The following is a 21,833-nucleotide window of genomic DNA, read 5'->3' as shown; positions in this document are numbered from 1 at the left end:
AGAAAGAGGCATTCCCTATTTATACAGAAGAGTAATTTGCTACCTGGGATATAAACACAGAGCCACTAGCCCGTCAAATGCGAATCTGCTGAGACAGTAAGGGAACAACTTTGTATTGCTCCCAGCCTTTCCTCTTTGAGTTTTACCCTTTCTCCTTTTCTTGCTTTAAAATGATTATATTTAAAGCACAAGATAGAAATAGAAACACTAAAAATATTTAAAATGTGAAATTTTGATGGAGTTTTAAAAAAGCATATTTTAAGGAAATATACATACCGGTGATCTTTGGTGGAATAAGTTTACCAGCTGTGTACTGAAGGGTAATGGTGTATTTGAGCCCACTGTCTCCCATTAGGCTGCTCCCTGGGGCCACAAATAAACCCGTTAGCTAGAAAACAAGCTGGAGGAGGCTGAGCGAAGATTTATATCACCTAGGGCAAACTTTTCCTGAAAAGGCAGAAAAATCCCCAATAACTGTGAGGAAGGTGGACTCCAGAAGGCATTAATTAGCAACGGTCCTGAAGGGAAACCTCCAAGGGAATTCAGAGAAGATAGAGACTAAAGGCTGAGACAGGAAGGGGCGGGACTGATATGTGAGGCACAGGCCATAATTGCTTTTTGGAAGTGGCTGAATTGGGCAAAGACATCCTTATTCTTCAATGAACAGAAACATTTTTCTCCAGGTCATCTGGATTCTTTGCTCCCCCTAAATAAATACTTCTGGATCCAATCAGAGTGGGAGACAAACAAATCTAGTTGTTTAAAAATCCCACTCATATTGCTGAGCTGCTTTCTTATTGATTATAATTGTATCTTTCACTTATAACCTCAGTAAGTAACTGAGGTTCTAATTGTTGGTCTTGAAATGTGATGCCAGACCCAGGCCGTATTCCTTGAGATCACTGGGTTAATGTTCCTTCGTTTAGAAATGTAACTCCTAAAACGGTTTCCCTCAAAAATTGTGGGATGTTTAACCATTCCAATTTTATCTAACACAGATGATTAAAATACATTTAAACAAGTGTTTGTGTGTCTGCTACAGACTGAATGTTTGTGTCCTGGCAAAACTCATATGTTGAAATCTTAACCCCCAGTGTGTGACAGTATTAGGGGGTAAGTTTTTTTTGCAGGGGGTGGTTAGGTCCTTAGGTCCTCTCAGGAATGGCCCTAGGGCTCTTACAAAAGGGACCCCAGAGAGCTTTCTGGGCCCTTTCACACTGTGAGGACACAGTGAGAAGATGACTCTCTATAAACTGGGAAGCAGGGCCTCACCAAGACGCTGCATCTGCTGGCACCTAGATCCTGAACTTCCCTGCCTCCGGAACTGTGAGAAATAATGTTTGGCGTTTGACCCACCCAGTCTATGGTATTCTTGTTACAGCAGTCTGAAGGAAGATAGCTTCCAAGTGGGACGATGATATCTTCAAAAAAGAATTTTAGACGTCTCTTTGTTTGTGTTATATAATAAAGGGCTGATCTAAATTCAAAACTGGTTTTAATCACAAATAAAAACTGTAAATGCAGGTTCAAATAACAGTGTAGCTATCAAGTGCTGATGTTTTCTTTGCATTTCAAATATTTCTGGAAATATAAACATAATCAGTATGATTAAAGAAAAATGAAATTATCTCATGGCTTCATTTCCTGTTTTCATTACTCATTAAAACTTTGATAAGTGTGGTGAATAAAATGTACTACATAATTACAGTGTGCCAGAGATTCCTTTGGACACAACCTACATTAATTGTAAGGTGTTTTTAAATGAAATATGAGTGCCAGGTAATGGATATGGACTTCTAAGATCAACAGTCATCTTCCTTTGTGAATTCTTCAGTTCCTTAGCTTATCAGTAGAACACAATAACCAAGATAGCCAGCTTTTACTGAGTGCTTACTATGTGCCAGGCACTGTGCTAGGAGCTTTAGAAGTATCATCTACTGAACTCTTTTGAGAACTCTGTGAGCTAGGTTCACACCTATTTTACACACACGGTACCATAAGCTTAACTGTATGTTTTCTCTGTGCCATGTTAGTTTTAGGCAGGGAACTAAACTCTGGAAGTTCCATGTAATAATTTTACCATAATAAGAAATTACTTGAAGGATCAATTTTATTTGCAGTGATGAGAACACAGTTTGCTGCCACCAATGGGCTTGATGCTATGTAATAAATATCCCTTATCATTTGCATAATTCCTGATATATTGTTTTATTTCTAAATGTTAACATGTTTGCAGAAAGTCATGTTTGTGTGTGGGAGGCTGTGCACAGGCACATGTGTGGTGGTAAAGCATTCTTTCTAGTAATATGTGTAAAACCTATTTTTTTCTACATATAGAGGAATGTCAAGCCACCCAGATATGAAAATAAAAGCCATCAGTTATGCCAGTGCCCTCAGGGAACCATTGTTAACATTTTGGTGTATATTCTCCAAGTTGCTTTTATCCATGTGTATATAAAAATATATTCAAATTTAACTGGAAACATACTTTATAGCTTGGTTTGATTTTACTGATTTTTAAAAATTCATTTGATAATAGTATATCAAAATGCTTTCTTACAATCATTAAAGTTTCCTACGTAATTTGAAACACAGAATCCCATTGCATGGTTATACTTTAATAACTAGACCAAGCCCTTATCGTTGAACATAAGTACAGGTGGGAAAACTTTAAATATAAATTCCTAAAGTCTTCCCCACGTTATAGGTCTTAGATCTTTCATGATTATAAAAGCATTGAACCAAATTTCTATAGATCTTAATTTTAATCTAAAACTACAGGGTTAAAGGCAACTTCAGAGGAATTTAGTCAATTTTCCTACTTCTACATAGGAATATATCACTGTCTCAGATATATCTTTCTAGAAACTATCTTGAATTTAATGAGGGAAGTATAATATTATGGAGACTTGGTGTCAGGAGCACAGGCTTTGACCCTGGACCGAATACTAAATAAAGGACTCTGACCTTTGACTTGGACTTTATTACTCTCATTTACTTTGTTTCTATGAGGATTCCATTGCAGGGTTTTTGAAAGATTCCATAAGATAATGTATATAGATTGTCCTGCACAGTATAGATGCTGAACATATGCTAGAACATTTTATTTACCCTGCATTTCTCAAATCTGTAAGATGTCCTTGCATTTTTCTACAATTCAAGTAAACACAAAGCAATATTTCTGAAGATCATTACTAAGTCCTCGAAACTGGTTTGATGTTTTCTAGAGTCTGCTTTCATAATTCTTAAACATTCAGACCTTCCGAAATTGCAAGACATCAAACAGTGTCAGACTTTATTTTTCTGGGCTCCAAAATCACTGCAGATGGTGACTGCAGCCATGAAATTAGAAGACGCTTACTCCTTGGAAGGAAAGTTATGACCAACCTAGACAGCATACTCAAAAGCAGAGACATTACTTTGCCAACAAAGGTCCGTCTAGTCAAGGCTATGGTTTTTCCTGTGGTCATGTATGGATGTGAGAGTTGGACTGTGAAGAAGGCTGAGCACTGAAGAACTGATGCTTTTGAACTGTGGTGTTGGAGAAGACTCTTGAGAGTCCCTTGGACTGCAAGGAGATCCAACCAGTCCCTTCTGAAAGAGATCAGCCTTGGGATTTCTTTGGAAGGAATGATGCTGAAGCTGAAACTCCAGTACTTTGGCCACCTCATGCGAAGAGTTGACTCATTGGAAAAGACTCTGATGCTAGGAGGGATTGGGGGCAGGAGGAGAATGGGACGACAGAGGATGAGATGGCTAGATGGCATCACTGACTCAATGGACGTGAGTCTGAGTGAACTCCGGGAGTTGGTGATGGACAGGGAGGCCTGGCGTGCTGCAATTCACGGGGTCGCAAAGTGTCGGACACAACTGAGCGACTGAACTGAACTGAACGGAAGTTATACAGGAGATATTGCCACTGGTCTGGCCAGTGACACTGATGGTGGGAAATTTCACCATTCTTTATATATTGTCTCGCTGCCATTATAGAAAGAACTCACTGAATTCTTAAGAGATTCTGATGTTATTCACTTGGGTTCCATTTATAGGCCAGCATGACAAGGATAACTGCTTTCCTGTGTTGTACTTATTTCTTGATACTGATTCTTCCTCTTGCTTAGAAGCAGTTCCTTGTTTCAAGTTAGTTTCATTCATTTGGGTCTGTTTTCCAATGTCAGACTATTTGGTTTTAATTGTATGGTCATGTCATCTGCACATGTACTATAATCTATTCTTAAATTGCTGATTGCATTTAGGGCAAATGAGTTAATCTGCACCCTCACAGTTCAACAAGAAGCCATTTATCCATCTATGCAGTGGAGTAGGGACACAGAAATAAAGCCTGCCTCTTTTGGAAGCAGTTTTCTTCTTAATGCGAGTCCAGTAGCTGAGAGTTTCTCTAGCCTTACATGTTTGAGTAGATTTTGGTATGTCATCTGTGTGGATTAGGAGTCTGTAGGCTTTGGCTGTGAAAGCTGTAATTACCAATGTTTGAAAGACATCTGTGAGGGTGAGGATACGGAGAAGATAAGCCAAAAGTAAGATATATAATTACCACACCCTGTCTTCCTATCAGGAACTCGGGGTGTTTAAAGCAAATTAGGACCTTGTAGACAGCCCTTCTCCTATCAGGGTGCATCATCAGGTTGCTTGGCAATTAGGTAATCAATCTCTTAGGCAGGAAGTGTCCGCTCTCACATACATGATCAGCTGATAGGTCTTTCAAAGACCAGGGGTGGAAAAGATCCATGCTTCTCTGTTATTTACTCAACATATCCCTGACTCTCTTTCTATACAGGCAGTTTTTATTCAGAGGAAAGAACACTGGGCCTGCAGTCAGGAGAGCTGATTTCTAGTTCTGAATCTCTCATGAGCTGTGACCCCAGCTAAGGCTTCAAGCCTCAATTTCCCCATTTGTAAAATGGAAGTCATATAACTACTTCACACAAGGATTGCATATAAAAAGGTCCTACTTACGAAAGGTCTTTAAAAATACTATGAAATTTCTAGAAAAGAAAAAACCATGGAGAATCACACCATTTCTTTGGAATGCTGAATATTTATTTTGGTTTTCATCTCTAGCTGAATACTGAACATATATATTTTTGATATTTATGAGTTTGTTGAATGCCCAGCTCCACTATGAATAGCTATGACTGGGAAATATTGAGAGAAATTACAAGATGTCTTATTATTGATAATTAAAACAAAGGAACTAATTCTTTCAAAGGTAAGGGTAGCTTAGATCTGACTCACAGTTCTCTACTCAGACTGGTTTTTCTTAGATTTTCTTCAAGGAAAACTCCTTAAAAGTTTTGCAAGAATAAGTGAGGTGAGATTGGCCCTTGAGTAAGGAAAGGGGGCAGCTAAAGCCTAAAGCTTCTTTCTCAGCAACAAATTTAAGTGCCTTGTTTATTTTCATGTGATTAAGTGACATTTGTATAAATACCTTATTGAGTAATGGTGCTGTGGCAAAACTGAAGTTTATGTAGGACACTGCTCCACCCAAGGCGAGCGATTAGAGCAGGTATGTAACCTAAGTCCCCGTCGGCTTCTCCATTGAACCCTGAGTAAGTAGTACTAGGAGGGAAGACCAATGTGGGCCACGTGGCGTGGCTGAGGTGGGAATACAGGGCAGGAGAAGCCTCTCTGAATGAATGAAGGAAGTGTGAGGGGTGACAGGGAGACTAACAGCTGAAAATTGATTCTGACTATTGATGGCAGTCTATCGAGTTAATGCAAATTAAGGTGGCATGAGATTTGTTTTTTAAAAAGCCTTTTCCCCATGCAGTGTAATAATAACCACCTTATTTTAAATGTAGCCAAGAAGGGCTGTGTTTGCTCATGTGATCCAGTTTCCACACTTCCCACACCTGGGGAAGTATCAGCTAATATTGATTTAGCACTAATTTATACCTGATGGTCAGAGTCAACTAGGAGAGAGGAAAACTGGTACAAATTAGTGAGGCCCTGTGGTCCCTGAAAGTGGTCTGGGGCTCGAATGTTGTATATCAATACAAATCACCCTTTCTGGGAGGGAATGGAAAAAATATTTTAAGCAGATCTGAATCTGCTCTTAATGGTTCTACTGCTGTCGGGCTAAAGATCTCCTTTAAGAATGCTAGGAATGGGTAAGATCAAGTTACATTCTTAGATTTTTATTATGTTTAGCTTATTAATTTGGGAGCTAAGCAAACTAGAAGCAGAACAGGCTTTAAAATACCTGACTTGTTACTGTATTATGAGTAATCACTGTTAGCTGGTTTATTCCATTTACCTTTTCCTCAGTGAAATTCTCCATAATAAAGAAATAACCATAAACTACTCATATTTAAATACTGCTGTAGCTTATTCAGAACCATAGAATTAGATACCTATCCTTTGAAAACTGTTTTATTTGAGTAATTTCCATAAATTGATGTCAGTTATCTATTTTTGTTTGAATTATATTTTGCTAAACACTAATATTTAGGGCCTGTGATTAAATTTGGGGAACTTTTATTCATTTCTAATCAACAGTTCCCCAAATTTGCCTAATCATATACATCACTCAGGGAACTTGTAAAAAACTATCCACTTCTACCCCTTCTGCTCCCAGACCTGCCAAATTTAGACTCTACAGGGTACAAGGCTGAAATCTGTTTTTCAGGAAGGTCCCAAGAATGCCTCATGAGCTATATGTTTGAAAAATAGCTGTGCCCTTGTTGTATTCCTGATGATGTTAGAACTCTTCAGACCCCAATATTCCCTTTTGCCTACCCCACTCCTCAGTGACTGTAGGCTTTTTTCTGTTCTACCCCACCTAAGAGATAAGGCACATCCCCACCAACCGCTGTGGCCCTCGGCAGTGAGTCCCCACTGCAGTGGTGGTAGACAGCATCAACCATCTTGGGGAGGGAGGTGATGGAGCAAAGGGATAGAAGTGTAGTCTGGAAAAGTCTTCCCAGAGACTCCCCTTGACAAGCAGTTGTAGAAGACATTGGTACCTCCTCGAATGGCCATGTTCAACCTCCTTTTCACTAAATAAAATTTTTCTTTCCCTTCACTCTCTTATCTTCCTTTCATCCTGTAATGGAAGGGAAAACACTATTCTATTTTTGTCAGACTTGTGCTGTTGATCAAATCCTCTACTGCCTCATAGAAACTAAATCTCTTAATCTTCCTCATTCAAACTTTTTCTCTTTTGGCTTCCATTAGCCCATCAATAGATGTTTCTTCCCTATTCTTTTTAAACTAAAGCTTTTTATACTTGTTTGGACTCCACTGAACCTCAAGATCTCATTTTACTTCATACCTTATGTTTATTGTCAAATTTCTCAGAAAGAGAACTCTATATTAGTTGCATTCATTTTCTCACCATTCTCATCAACCCAACTGTACCCTGGCTCCTGCAGAGCCACATTTTATGGACACTGCTGGTGTGAAGATTACCAGTGATGAGATCCAGTGATTTTCCTTAGCCCCTAATATTCTTCTCCATCTAACAGCTTTTGACATTGCTGATCACCGCATCCTTCAAAAAAACACTAATCAACTAGTGATCATGGAATTGTAAGAACAGAATCTTATTCAAATAATTGAAACAATAAGGGGAAGGGTAATTTAAGACCACAGAAACTCTTACAGAAAGTGTAATATCACTGCACCAAGCTTAGAATTAGGAACCAGAAACCTATCATGCATGCTAAGTCGCTTCAGTCATGTCTGACTCTTTGTGACTCCATGGACTATATGTAGCCCTCCTACAGTCTACATGGATGTAAACCCATGGACTATAGGCTCCTCTGTCCATGGGATTCTCCAGGCAAGAACACTGGAGTGGACTGCCATGTCCTCCTCCAGGGAACCTATCAGTAAGCAATAAAGTTTTAACAAATTCTTGGGCACCTGCTGTATTCTAGGCACTGTGTCAAGTGACCAAGTAGTGAATAGAAGAGACAAGGTCTCTGCCTTTAGACACTTTACAATCTAGTGGAGAAGGCAATGGCAACCCACTCCAGTACTCTTGCCTGGAAAATCCCATGGACGGAGGAGCCTGGGTAGGCTGCAGTCCATGGGGTTGCTAAGAGTCAGACATGATTGAGTGACTTCACTCTCACTTTTCACTTTCATGCCTTGGAGAAGGACATGGCAACCCACTCCAGTGTTCTTGCCTGGAGAATCCCAGGGACAGGGGAGCCTGGTGGGCTGCCATCTATGGGGTCGCATAGTCAGACACAACTGAAGTGACTTAGCAGCAGCAGCAGGGAAGGCTTATATCAACAGGTAAACAAATATGTATTTACACTGTGTAATGAGCTCTACAGATGAAACAAACTGACCTTGTGATACATTATTATAGGTTATTACTCGTACTCCTCAGAAAGGACACTCTAAAGACATGGCAGTTAAACAGATCTGAAGACTGTGAGGGAGCCAGTCAGGGAAGCTGAGAAGCCGGATTATGGAAGGAGTGTTTTAGGCTGAGGATACACGTGTGAAGGTCCTGCAGGGGTGTTTCAGGGGAAATGAAAGAAGGCCACTGTGGCTGGAATCTGAAGGGTGGGGGGAGAATAGAGCAAGGTGAGGTTGGAGAAGGAAGCAAACCTTTAAAGCTATTTAAAGGAATTTGGATCTCAGTGCAAAGTAATTGGAAGACATCAAACAGATTTAAGTAGGGAATAAGAGGGTCCAATGTAGTTCCAAGTTTACCCGGACTAATTAGCAGAAAACAGATTAAAGGTGGCAAGGGCAGAAGGTAGACCAGTTGGCAGCTACAACAATAACTCAGGCAAGAGATGATGGCAGTTTGGATTAAGGTGGTAGCAGAGGAGATGGATAGACCTGGATGGATTAGGTGTCTGTTCATGAGGAGTAAATAAAAGCACCAGCTGATGGGTTAGAGTTGGGGAAGGAGAGTGGAAAAAAAAACAAAATCAAGAATGTTGCCTGGGTAGTCTTGCTTAGAGTAACTGAGTGGATGGTGATACCATGTACTGAAGTGGAGAAAAAATGAAGATAGGGAGGGGAGGAAAGGGATACAGAAATTTAGAGTTTTAGTTCTATTTCAGATACATTAATTTCATATATTCATGGAGACTTGACATGTCATATAGGCAAATGAGTACCTGGAAACAGAATTTGGAGGAAGTGTCTATACTGTGGAGATAAATTTGGGAGTTTGTTACCATTTTATAGCATTTAAAGCTATGGGAAGGACATAGATTACCAAGGAGGTGAGTTCATAGAGAAGAAAGCAGAGAATGGATCCCAGTTTCTAGAGGCCACTAGAGGAGGAAATCTTCCCTGGTGGCTCAGAGGTTAAAGCATCTGCCTGCAATGTGGGAGACCTGGGTTCAATCCCTGGGTCGGGAAGATTCCCTGGAGAAGGAAATGGCAACCCACTCCAGTATTCTTGCCTGAAGAATCCCATGGACAGAGGAGCCTGGTGCGCTATAGTCCACGGGCTCGCAAAGAGTCGGACACGACAGAGCAACTTCACACACACACACAGAGGAGGAAAAATCCCTGAAGGTCACTAACAGCAGTGGTTAGAGAAGTAGGAGACAGATCAGCCGACAGAAGCAATTTTTTAAAAAAGAAGTTGAACCTGACCAACAGTGTTGAAAACTGCTAAAAGTTGGAGTAGGAGGCTAAGGTTCAAGGAACACCCACCGGGCCTGGCATTAAGGAGGCTGCTGACAACACTGATTAGCAGTTTCCACTGGCATGGCTGGAGTGAAAGTCTGAGTCGAGTAGATTTAAGAGCAAATCTGAGTTAACTTGCCGACATCCTTCTCAAGAACAGTTATTGTGAAGGAATCAGAGAATTAGTACTATAGATGGAGAGGGACAGCATAAGAATCTTTTTTTTTTTTTAATGTTGGGATAGAGCATATTCATACATAGTGGATGGTGTGAAATGGCAACCCACTCCAATATTCTTGCCCGGAAAATTTCATGGACAGAGCAGCCTGGCGGGCTGTAGTCATGAGGTTGCAAAGAGCTGGACACAACTGAGCACAGATGCATACATGTTCAGGATAATCAAGAATCTGAGGATTTACAAGAGGAAGGGGAATTACTGAAGAAACGAAGCCCCTAAGAAGGAAAGAGGGGAAGGGATTTAAATCACAAGTAGAGGAATGGGTTTTGATAGAAGAGGAGAAAATACCACTTTTAACAGAAAGGAAGGTCTGGTCCAAGTGCCAAAGGATTTGTAGATTTGATGGTAGGAGTATACTGGAATTGTATTAGGGGTAGGCAGGTGTGGGGATGGTTTTAGAACATTGAACAAGTCATTATGGGAAAATAAACATACTCTCAGTCTCTCTCTCTCAGGTCACCTGTTCTCATTTCTATTTTCTGCAAGTCACTTCATTCTTTTCTTTCAGAAGTCAGGTTTCTTCCGCTTCTCCATTTCTGTGAAAGAAGATGGCCACCCCATGCACAAGTCTCTGTGATCACCCAGTTCATGCCCTTAATAGGATCACTCAGTTCATGCCCTTAATAGAATAACACTGTATTTCTTAATTCCAAATTTCCAGGGGAGAAAATTTGATTGGTCCAGGTTTGGTCAGTTATCGAACTCAGGTCAAGCCAGCCATGGTCAGAAGAACAAGGTCACTGTGTACAAACACAGCTGTCAGGCCTAAGCCCTCTCTGTGTTGGGGGAGGAGTAATTCTTAGAGAAGGGGTTGTGAGCTCCCAGATCCCCAGAGGCATCTACCAAACATCCTCCGAGACCCCAAACTCTAATTAAGAAGTGCTTCCTAGTTTTGCTGTCTTTGGTTTGTTTGTTTACATATCCTCCTCCACTAATGCATAATTTCCCCACATTTTGTCCTTAATCCTCTTTTTCTTTACTGCTATACTTTGTTCCCTTGCCAACTTCATTTGTGTCCATGGCTTCAACTACAAAATGTGCATGGATAACCTCTCCCAGACCCCAAACCAAACCTCTGCTCTTCTCAACTATCATTTAAAAACTGTCTTTAAGAACTCTAAAATATTCTCCCCCCCACCCCTTGTATCGATATGAGATGATGAATGTTAGCTAAACTAGTTACTGTAATCACTTCATAACATAGGCAAGTCAAGTCTTGATGCTGTAACCCTTAAACTTATACAGTGCTGTATGTCAATTATATCTCAATAATACAAAGGGAAAAACTGTCTCCCCATGATGTCCTCTGGTTCCCTTATTTGTAACTGAACTCATCATTTTTTCCCAACCCTACTCCTTCCCTTGGCTCCCTGTTGCTATTAAAGCCACAACTATCCTCTTAGGCATCCAAGCCTGAAACTTCAGGGCTGTCTGACCTCCTACTTTCAAGGTCCATCAGCTGAGAAGGAATATCACTTGCACCTTTTCCCCCTCTGCATGTCCCCTCTCACTCCCCTAACTCTTGTTACCTAAACTTCCACAGACTCTTCTCAAAGTCTACTATCATCTTCCAGTTTGCAGTCTCCATCCAAGTTGTAGACTCTTTTTGCATTAATCTTCATAAAGCCCAGCCTCTTTCATGTCCCCCCCCCCCAATTTAAGAATCTTCAACAGCTCCTCTTGCAAACTCAATAAAGTGCAACCTCCATGACATGTCATGACATGTCATCAACAGACCAAGCCTTATCTTCAATCAGTCGAGGCAGGCTGCTCGATCATCTCCTAACACATCCTCTGTTTTCCTGGTGACAAGACTTCTTCACACTCTTTCCTGAAGCCGTTCCTCAAAAGTGATCTTTCCCTCCCATTACTTCTATTTGCTTTATCTGCATAGCTCCTATGGAAGCCATGCTAGTTTAGACATGGTTTCTCCTTTATTTGTAGAAATATCTTTTTGCCTCTGCTGCTGCTGCTGCTGCTGCTGCTAAGTCGCTTCAGTCGTGTCCAACCCTATGCGACCCCATAGACGGAAGCCCACCAGGCTCCCCCATCCCTGGGATTCTCCAGGCAAGAACACTGGAGTGGGTTGCCATTTCCTTCTCCAATGCATGAAAGTGAGAAGTGAAAGTGAAGTCGCCCAGTCGTGTCCGACTCTTAGCAACCCCATGGCCTGCAGCCCACCAGGCCCCTCCATCCATGGGATTTTCCAGGCAAGAGTACTGGAGTGGGGTGCCATTGCCTTCTCCATTTTGCCTCTGATGGATTTCAATTTACCAAAGTGTGAGAACAGGTGCAGCCCTTACAGAGTATACAACAGTGTCTTACTTTGAAGGTATTTAAAACAACAGTGTCTTACTTTGAAGGTATTTAATAAGTAACTTGATGAGGAGTTACTAAGGCCTGATGCTAGTAGTATTGCTATTAAATCCTCATACAGGCTTATTAAATATATTAATATGAACCTTTTCAACAGGATATTGGGGAGGCCACTGGAACTTATGCATTACAAACATTTAATAATTAAAAAAATTTCTCTGCTGATGAATTGATGGCCCTTTAACAACAGTCATTCAACACACTTATGTGGTAAAAAGTAAGCTTCAGCCACATAGGAGGAAATTAATCAATGACAAATTTTAATTACTCTAAACTCTCATTGAAAAAATAGTACTGTGATAATCAAGTACAGTCTTTTCATAGGATCACAATTGCTCTCATATATTGTTGACACTGTGTTTGGAACTAAAACAAATGAAATGTCACAGCAAAGAGAGAATATTTCCAGTTTCCTGGTCCCAAAATCTATTTAGCCTCTGAATGTGCTGGGTTTGTAGAATATAATCTCTTAGTTAAATGATAAAATCCTACTTACGTATACCAGCTTAGGGGATGTGCGCCTGGCATCATAGTTGGGGACAGGAATTGCTTTGAAGATGAAAGCTGAAAAACTGGTGGTCCTCCTCACTATTTTCTATCCAGGTAATAATAGTTGCATCCTTTACTCTTTTGATATTTACCAGTTAAAAAAGAAAATATCCCTGACTTTTATTGCTTCTTCTGAACTTTTAAAATCCAAAGCATAAGGGAAAATCCCTTGACATTAGTCTTAGCAAGGATTTTATGGATATGACACTCAAAGCACCACAACAAAAACAGAATAAACCAGTGAAACTACATCAAACTAGAAGGCGTTCTACACAGCACAAGACACAATCAACAAAATGAAAAGTCAACCTAGATCACGGGAGAAATATTTGCAAATAACATATTTCAATGGGAGTTAATACCGCAAATATACAAGCAACTCATATGAAAGCAAAGAAAGAAAGAAAAACACAACGAACAATCCACTTAAAAATGGGCAAAGGATCTGGGCAGAGATTTTTTTCTGAAGAAGATATTCAAATGGTCAACAGGTACATGAAAAGGTAACATCACTAATCAGAGAAATGCAAATTACAACCACACTGAGCTACCTCCTCACTGTTAAAGTGGGTATTATGAAAAAGACAAGAAATAATAAGTACTGCTGCTGCTGCTGCTAAGTCGCTTCAGTCGTGTCCGACTCTGTGCGACCCCATAGACGGCAGCCCACCAGGCTCCCCTGTCCCTGGGATTCTCCAGGCAAGAACACTGGAGTGGGTTGCCATTTCCTTCTCCAATGCATGAAAGCGAGAAGTAAAAGTGAAGTCGCTCAGTCGTGTCCGACTCTTAGCGACCCCATGGACTGCAGCCTACCAGGCTCCTCCGTCCATGGGATTTTCCAGGCAAGAGTACTGGAGTGGGGTGCCATTGCCTTCTCCGAATAAGTACTGTGGAGGATATAAAGACTTAGGAACCCTTGTGCACTGTTGGTGGGACTGTAAATTGATGCAGCCACTACTTAAAACATTACAAGTTACTTAAAAACTTAAAAATAGAACTACCATATGATCCAGCAATCCTACTTCTGGGTACATAGCTGAAGGAAATGAAATCAATCTCTCCAAGAGATATGTGTACTTCCATGTTTGCACTATTTACAGCAGCCAAGATATGAAAACAACCTCAGTGTCCATTAATGAATGAACGGATAACAAATGTGACATATATACACAAAGGAGTATTATTCAGTCATAAAAAGAATGAAATTCTGCCATTTGTGTCCACACAGATGAACCTTGAAGGCGTTACAAGAGAAGTAAGTCAGATGGAGAAAGACAAACACTATATGATCTCACTTATATGTGGAATCTAGAAAAAAAAATCCAAACTTGTATAAATAGAGAACAGGAACAGGGGCTGGAGGGCAATGGGTGAAGATGGTCAAAGGTACAAACTTCTAGGTATAAGATGAATACATTCTGGGGATATAATGTGAGGTATAGAGGTTATTTTTTAACACTACTAAATTGAATATTTAAAAGTTGCTAAGAGAATAGATTTTAAAAGTTCTCATCATAAAAAATTTTGTAACTATGTGAGGTGATGGATGTGTTAACTAACCTTATGATGCTATTTTCCACTAAGTAGCAAATCATTACATACCTTAAACTTACACAATGTTTTATGTCAATTACTTCTGCTGCTGCTACTGCTAAGTCGCTTCAGTCGTGTCCGACTCTGTGAGACCCCAGAGATGGCAGCCCACCAGGATCCCCCGCCCCTGGAATTCTCCAGGCAAGAACACTGGAGTGGGTTGCCATTTCCTTCTCCTTATGTCAATTACATCTCAATAAAGCTGGGGCTGGGGGGAAGAAACAAAGTAAGATGATTATTATTTTCATGAAATGTTCCTTTCTGCTTAAATATATGTATTTTTCGGTTCCCTCACACAGGCCTCTTGAGAATAACTGCTCCCAATAGAGAGATAGAACTAATTACATATCAGCAGATGTCATTCTCTAACTGATGCTCCTCAACTGGCCTCTGTCAATTTCAGTTGGTTATTTTTTTCTACAGATTTCAACTGCCTTTTCTCCATTATCAATTTCATTCTCCACTTTCAACATCAGATGAGCCTACAAGAGCCACGAGGACTAGTGTTTTTTACTCTGCCTTTATAACGATCACAATACAAGTTACGCTTTCCTTTTGAATGCTGGCCCCAATGTGAGTATCTGTATAGTTTACAGAAGCCACATGGAACATTTTTCTACCTTGTGGCTATGCCTCTACAACAGTGATACACATACACTTGTTATTGTCAATTTTGTTTTCTGATGAAAGGTGCAATTTAGTCTTTGGAACAAGCACTGATTAAAATTTGCTACCCTTTTAAAAACATTGAGCAAATATTGTCTACCGGGTACCAAGCACTACTATGGAGATTCAGCAATAATAAAACTGATAAAAAGTCTTGCCTTCATGGTGTATTCTGCACGGACAGAATAAAAAATAATTACAATATACAATGTGTGGATGGTAATCTGGGAAAGAAAAGTATGACAGAGAGTAGGGACCATCTCGGGGTGCTTGCAATTTTCAAAAGAGTTTTCAGAAAAGCTTTCATTGTGAAGGGGATCACATCTGAGTAGAGACCTGGGGGAACTGAGGGAGCAAGCCATGTGGGTAACTGGGGCAAGAACTCCTCAGGCAGAGAGAGCACCTAATGCAAAGGCGCACGTAGGCTGTCACAAGCAGTAAGGAGTTTTACTGTAAGCATCTGCCAGGGACAAATATTCAGGCAAGGCTCTTTTTGTTGTTGCTATAAAGAATCCACCTACAAGAGAGTTTAATCAGCTTAAGCTGAACATCAGTGCAGATCTGTTTAGTGTTTTCTCTCAGCCATGACCTCATTTCTAATGCTGACAGCTTGGACTGCCTCTTACATTTGGTTGGGCCTTGGATGCACAGCCTGGCAAACGTGGACGAAACTAGAAGAGGGGGGTTCTGGTAGCTCTGTAGGCCCGATGGTTATCTCGTTCTCTTTTCACACGGGACTGCATATTAATCAGACACAGCCAATGATTCCAAGTTTTAATGTAACCTAATGGATATTGCAGCCCATTACCATATATGAATCAAGAAGTAAGTGTAACAGAGTTCTACCTCAGATAAGCTAATGGTGAGACCTGTTCCACGAATAACTAAGACACAGGTTACTGAGGACAAAGATGTTTCCTCTGCCACCTGATTGTGCTTTCAGTGGTGTCTCCTTCCAAGCAGGACAACACAAAAAAAGAGGTTATTATCAATATTAACATTTACAGAATTTACAGGGATTGTTACACTTATATTCAACAAACAGAGATAATCCATACTGGGTGTATGATTCCATACCTAGCACAGTCTGATAACAACAATGCTCTTCTAGCCTAGAAATTCACACTTCCTTCTAAGGGGTTTCCAATTTACTGGGGAGTATGTTTTCCTAAAACTTAAATTTATACCCTTGGAGCCCACTCCCATCCTCACTAAGAAGAAAATGCTATTAAGACCTCAACATGTGGACATTTGAAAGCAGATGCTGGGTTTAGTTTATTTTAGCCCAGCTTTCATTTGTTTAGAGACTCGATTCTTAACACATAAAGATCCATATTTATTTCGTGAGAACAAAGGTTTAAGAGATGACCAAGCTATCTTTAGTAAAGAGGTGACTGAACATCTAAATAGGTCATGATGACTTGATGACTTACCAGCAACTAAAAATAGTATTTTAAGATCATACTAGTTCTCTTTGTGTGTCATTTAGATTTGTTTTGGATATTTAACTTGGTATGATAGTTTTGAACAAATACAGAAAGCCTTTAAAAGGTATGTTGTTTTAGATCCAAATCAAGTATTGATTGGAAAAGACCCTGATGCTGGGAAAGGTTGAGGGCATAAGGAGAAGGGGATGACAGAGGATGAGATGGTTGGATGGCATCATCGACTCTATGGCCATGAGTCTGAGTAAGCTCTGGGAGTTGGTGATGGACAGGGAAGCCTGGCGTGCCGCAGTCCATGGGGTCGCAAAGAGTTGGACACGACTGAGAGATGAACTGAACTGAAGTATTGATCGTTATGGCTGTGGCTTGGTATAAATTTAGAATTATTGTAATCTAAAGCATTGAGTTTGTTTCCAGAGATAACATTTCTATAATGAAACCATGCTGTAATCAAATCAACAACTTGGACATTTTCCAGCAATTTTTAAAAAACTTTATTCATTTTAATCTGTCAATTTTTGTTCTTGATATTCCAAAAAAGTCATCAGAAAGAAGCCATTTATCATTCTTTTTCCTCATGAAGGAATTCAATTTCCTAATGAGGAAATCTTTTATTTTAGATGGAAAAAAATACTACAATAGGTCAATTATACCAAATTTTAAAGAGTAAAAATTTTACTGTATTCATAATTAATATATTATTCTGGAAAGCAAACATATATGAACACAGTGGTGATAATAATAGTATCTACGTTGTGGATTATAGAAGGATTGAAGGCGTTAACACATACAACAGTCTTAGAACAATGACCGACACATGAAATGTTCAATAACTGTTCACTATTATTCTAGTATGTGATAAAGTGAGGAACTATCAGCAGTCTTAATGGGTGCAATTCTTGCATTTTTACAGAAAAAGTGGGTTTCATCCACTTTTTACAGAACCGGGTATACTTTCTTTTCTGAGGACACAAGGAAGCTGAGAAGGATGGCCCCTCTAAGTGAAACTGATCTCTGCATTTAGTGCCGAAAATCAGAGGAAGCGTGTCACTGTGGGCAGACACCAAGAGTAGATCAATCTGACCCCCCAGTTATGCTTTTCTTATCTCATGGAAACTAAGGGAGGTTATCTGATTAGACCCATCAATCAATTGTTCCTTAAGGTTTAAGCAGGAACAATTTAGGGGTAAACTTAGGTTCCTGGTAGTCATCTAAAATCTTTGTATCCCTTCAGTTTCACTGCAGAATAAAAACGAAATTTACCACAGTGTATTGTTACATCAAGTCTGGTACTTCTCCCAAGAGGGCATCTGCTTCTGGGAAAGACAACAGCGTACCCTCCATTAATGTATTTAACTGATGGTGTAATGATGTACAACTCCTTGTTGACTCTTGCAATTCCAAGTTATTATCTTGGAACAGAAGATTTGACTCTTTTCACTCCACAGGTTAACTGTAAAAGTATCCACTCAGTGTTTAATCCAACTCCCACACATTGCTTCTGATGCCCTGAAGTTCTTTCGATTAGTCTGCTCGCTGCAAAACCTCAGATTACTAAAGTTAGAGAGAAAGGGATGGATTCTAAAACATCCCACTATCAGAACAGGTGTACTTGTAAAGTCAAATTTGCCTGATGTATCCTCTGTCTCATATTGTACAATCGGCCCTGGAGGGTGGAGCCCTCGTAACCTGCTTCCTCGGGTGTACGCGTGTCTGTGGGTGTTGGGGCAGGACACGTACGGACCCACTCTCCCAAAGCAGCCCAATCAAAGTCCCCCTCTCACCTCAAAGGCTGTCAACTCTCACGCCCCTCCTTGCGCGCACAGCCCCCTCCTCCCTCTTCCACCCCTTCATATCCCGCCTCCAGAGTAGGACACCCACTTTCATTGGCAGATACTCCTCTCACTCCTATCCTGAAACCAATCACTACAGCGTTGGTGGAGAAGGACGGAGCCAATGGGAATGCTCGTTGCGGCAGCTGCCGGTCCCGAGCGCCGGGAGGCGGTGCCGGGGGCGGGGTACAGCTTAGGGGTTAGTTGCCTTTTGGAGTGAGGAGAGGGCAGAAGCGGCGGCGGCGGCGGCGTTTGCGGTGGCGCGGCTCCGCGGAGAGCCGGGCATCTCAAGGCCCTTTTCCCCCTACCCTGGTCCCCAAAAGCAGGGGTCCAAGCCCTCTTTGCAGCTACCGGCCTCTCCCGCGCGTGCAGCCCCTCGAGTCGGCGTGATCCGGCCGGTTGCCCCTCTTCCCTGTCAGCGCGATGCCCGGGGCGGCGGCGGCGGCTTCGGGCTCCTTGCGGCCCCGGCCGTGACCGCCACAGCGAGCCCGGCCGGGCGGTTGGGGCCGTTGGACGTTTGTTTTCGCAGCTTTCCCCTCCCCCTTCGCCGAGGCGGCGGGGGTGCGCGTTGGGAAGGGGGAGCCGGGAGACTCCTCCCCCTCCCCGATACCCCCGCCCCTCCCCCTTACACACTCGCACGCACTATCGCGCCGGCTCCCACACGCTCGCGCGGCTCCCGCTCCGCGCCTCGGTGTCGGCCGGCGTCGTCCCGGGCCCGCGGAGCCACCATGTCCACTGCCGCCTCCTCTTCCAGTTCCTCTCAGACCCCTCATCCCCCGCCGCAGAGGATGCGGCGCAGCGCCGCGGGTTCCCCGCCCGCCGCCCCCGCCGCCGGCAGCGGGAACGGTGCAGGCGGCGGCGGCGGCGGCGGCGGCGGCGGTGTGGGCTGCGCCCCAGCTGCGGGAGCCGGCCGGCTGCTGCAGCCCATCCGCGCCACGGTGCCCTACCAACTCCTGCGGGGCAGCCAGCACAGTCCCACGCGCCCGCCCGCCGCCGCCGCCGCCGCCTCGCTGGGCAGCCTCCCGGGGCCCGGCGCGGCCCGCGGCCCCAGCCCGCCCAGCCCGACGCCGCCGCCAGCCGCGGCCCCAACCGAGCAGGCGCCGCGGGCCAAGGGCCGCCCGAGACGGTCCCCCGAGAGCCACCGGAGGAGCAACTCACCTGAGCGACGGAGCCCCGGCTCGCCCGTCTGCAGAGGTAGCGAGCCCAACCCTTCCGTCCTCCCGGGCTACGTCTCCCTTCCCCGACGGTGCCCTCCGTGGAAACTTCAGCCTCTCCGGGCTTCTCTTTGCTAGTGCATTATCGAAGGTGTGAAAGTGGCTTTGGGAACCTCACCCCTCTGCGGTCGCTGCGGGGCTCGGAGGAGCGGACTGCAGAGCAACTTTTATTTGACCCTTCTGCCTCCCCTTCAGCTTTTATCTACCATCACACGCCTGCATCAAAAGGTTTTTCAGTTTAAGAGCTGATTAGCTCACTCCTGTGTTTGCTGTTTGTAGTGGGGGAAGGAGGAGCTGGGTGAAACACTTTAAAAAAACACGCACACCAACTCCGGCAGCAGATAAGGTGGTGGTTGTAATCTCTACAGCCTCTTTGTGCTTTCCTACAAAGTTCCCATAATGTGTCTATGCCTACCGGGGTAATTTTTTTCTTTTTTGGAGGGGTGGAGGCACTAGTTATGATGTAAGGATATCCTGTTGGGTGTGTAGAGGGGACAGTTTTGGATGTGCAATTGAAGTGTATAGTGTTTGGTGTTTTTTTTTTGGTCTCCTTTTCTCTACTTTATATAGTCATATGCATCTGGGCGGTACTGCACTGAAAACAGTTTATGCCCAACTCAAGACTTGCATGGTAAATTTCTGAGGACCTATTTGTGGAGTGTGCTTACTTTTTTTCTTCCATTTGTAAGTACACTTAACAGTTCAGTTCAGCTATTAAAGGATCTCGAGTTTCTTTTCTGTTAGTTGTCAAAGGCAATGGAGACCTGGTGGATGCTGTCGGCTTCCCTTAATGTTTTGTGTTCTGGTGTGGTTTGGTTTATCTCTAGGGACATAGTGCATGATCTAGTTGAGTCCTGGGGGAGAAGAGGGAGATAAGCCAGAACAGGGATGTAAAGCTCATAAGGAAGAGAGGAGTAGTAGCTCATGTGATTAGATACCGGGTTAGGGTTACAGATGCTGCTGCTGCTGCTGCTTCTGCATTGTGGAGAGACCCTATCATACCGGTAACAGAGTGGAAAAATCTCTGCTTGGGAGGAAAACATTGTGGAGCTCTGTATGGTGTTTTATATGGTATGTGGAATTTTTTTCATGGTGTTTTCTCGATGAGGGTCTTAGACTTGGAGAAAGTGATTGTGTTAGTAAGATAGACTGCAGTTTGGGTGTTTTTGTTTTAGTGTTTCGGACCTGTAATTTGCATGTTGCTAAGGCCCTTGTTTTCAGACCACTTGATGGTGAAGGCAGGGTAGGATGTAGTGCAGTGGTATGTGTACAGGAGCACCAAGAAACACATCCTGTAATCTGTATGCACCAGAAGGAATTTGCTCCCCTACTCCTCCCCCAGGTCAAGCCAGCTGCAGAAACTGACATCCTCCAGCAAATCCTGAATGAATGAATGAAAACAACGTGATCGCCCTAATAATGACCACAACTGAACACACATCTTTGGCTGTATTTTACAGAAAAGGCCACCATTTTCTAACAGATTAATGCCATATGCGACTCCCTTGCTCATTTTCTAGAACTGTATGAAAGGAAAGGTAACAGAAAGAAAAGACGGCAGCAGTTACGTACATTTTTGAGTGATTTAGCTTCAACAGTATGTCCATTGGGTTTTGGGACTTTCTTTTAAGGACTGATATGAGAGCCATAAAATAAGCACTGCAGAAAGATTCTGTCCAGAGGGTTTTGTGGGCATAGTAAGAGTAGTTTGAGCAATTGCTGCAACAGTATGATGGCCATCTACTACCTCCCCCCCTTTTGCTGATAACCACTAACATCTTACAATAGATTGTAGTACAACTTGCTTTTTCTGCATCTTTCAAAAGTCTTAATTGATTAGGAATTACAAGGTCCATCATCAAGTAGTTTTAATAAAATTTGTGACCAGACTTAAACTGTCCTCTTTGTTGTAGTACGGCACATCTGAGTTTAATGCAATTTTAACACAATCATGATGAAAACACTTCTCTGAGTCTAGTTGTGCAGGAGACAGATTTGCATCATCAGAGAGCTTGTACAGGGACTAGAGGAGGCCTTTCTGTTGGTTTTAACATCAAGTGGTTTGTCAGTTTCTTACATTGAAGTGATTTTGAATGTAGGCTCTTCTGCCCCCAGTTCCCTGATGATATTACGTTTATGTCACTTCTCCACATCCCGCCTTACTCCTCTCTACTCAAGTTAAAACTATAGAGCTAATCTTTTGTGTTTACTTTGCTATTTAAAATTCATACTATGAACAGTTGAACAATTTTTTCAAACGATTATCTACTCAGTTTCTTTTGAATTCCGCAAG

General features: G+C 42.4%; 1 protein-coding gene and 1 long non-coding RNA gene across 19 annotated transcripts in view; one reads left to right on the top strand and one right to left on the bottom strand.

Annotated features, from left to right (window-relative positions):
* Positions 1-21,833, bottom strand: part of LOC147374610 (uncharacterized) — a 310,540-nt gene that overhangs the window by 156,832 nt on the left and 131,875 nt on the right. The window lies entirely within an intron of this gene.
* The window catches only part of GLCCI1 (glucocorticoid induced 1), a 107,806-nt gene continuing 104,821 nt past the window's right edge, over positions 18,849-21,833 (top strand). For all 4 annotated transcript variants that reach the window (XM_086397670.1, XM_086397668.1, XM_086397669.1 and 1 more), the window contains exon 1: positions 18,849-19,520. In XM_086397670.1, the coding sequence (XP_086253796.1) occupies positions 19,055-19,520 (466 nt within the window). In that variant the 5' untranslated portion in view covers positions 18,849-19,054. The remainder of the gene's footprint in view (positions 19,521-21,833) is intronic.

This window comes from Bos grunniens, chromosome 4, assembly GCF_055505025.1.
Source record: "Bos grunniens cultivar Pamir isolate PY7600 chromosome 4, Bosgru_T2T1.0, whole genome shotgun sequence".
In the NCBI taxonomy this organism is placed as follows: domain Eukaryota; kingdom Metazoa; phylum Chordata; class Mammalia; order Artiodactyla; family Bovidae; genus Bos; species Bos grunniens.
The sequence above is the reverse complement of the archived record's forward strand: the minus strand, read 5'-3'. Positions and strand labels throughout refer to the sequence as shown.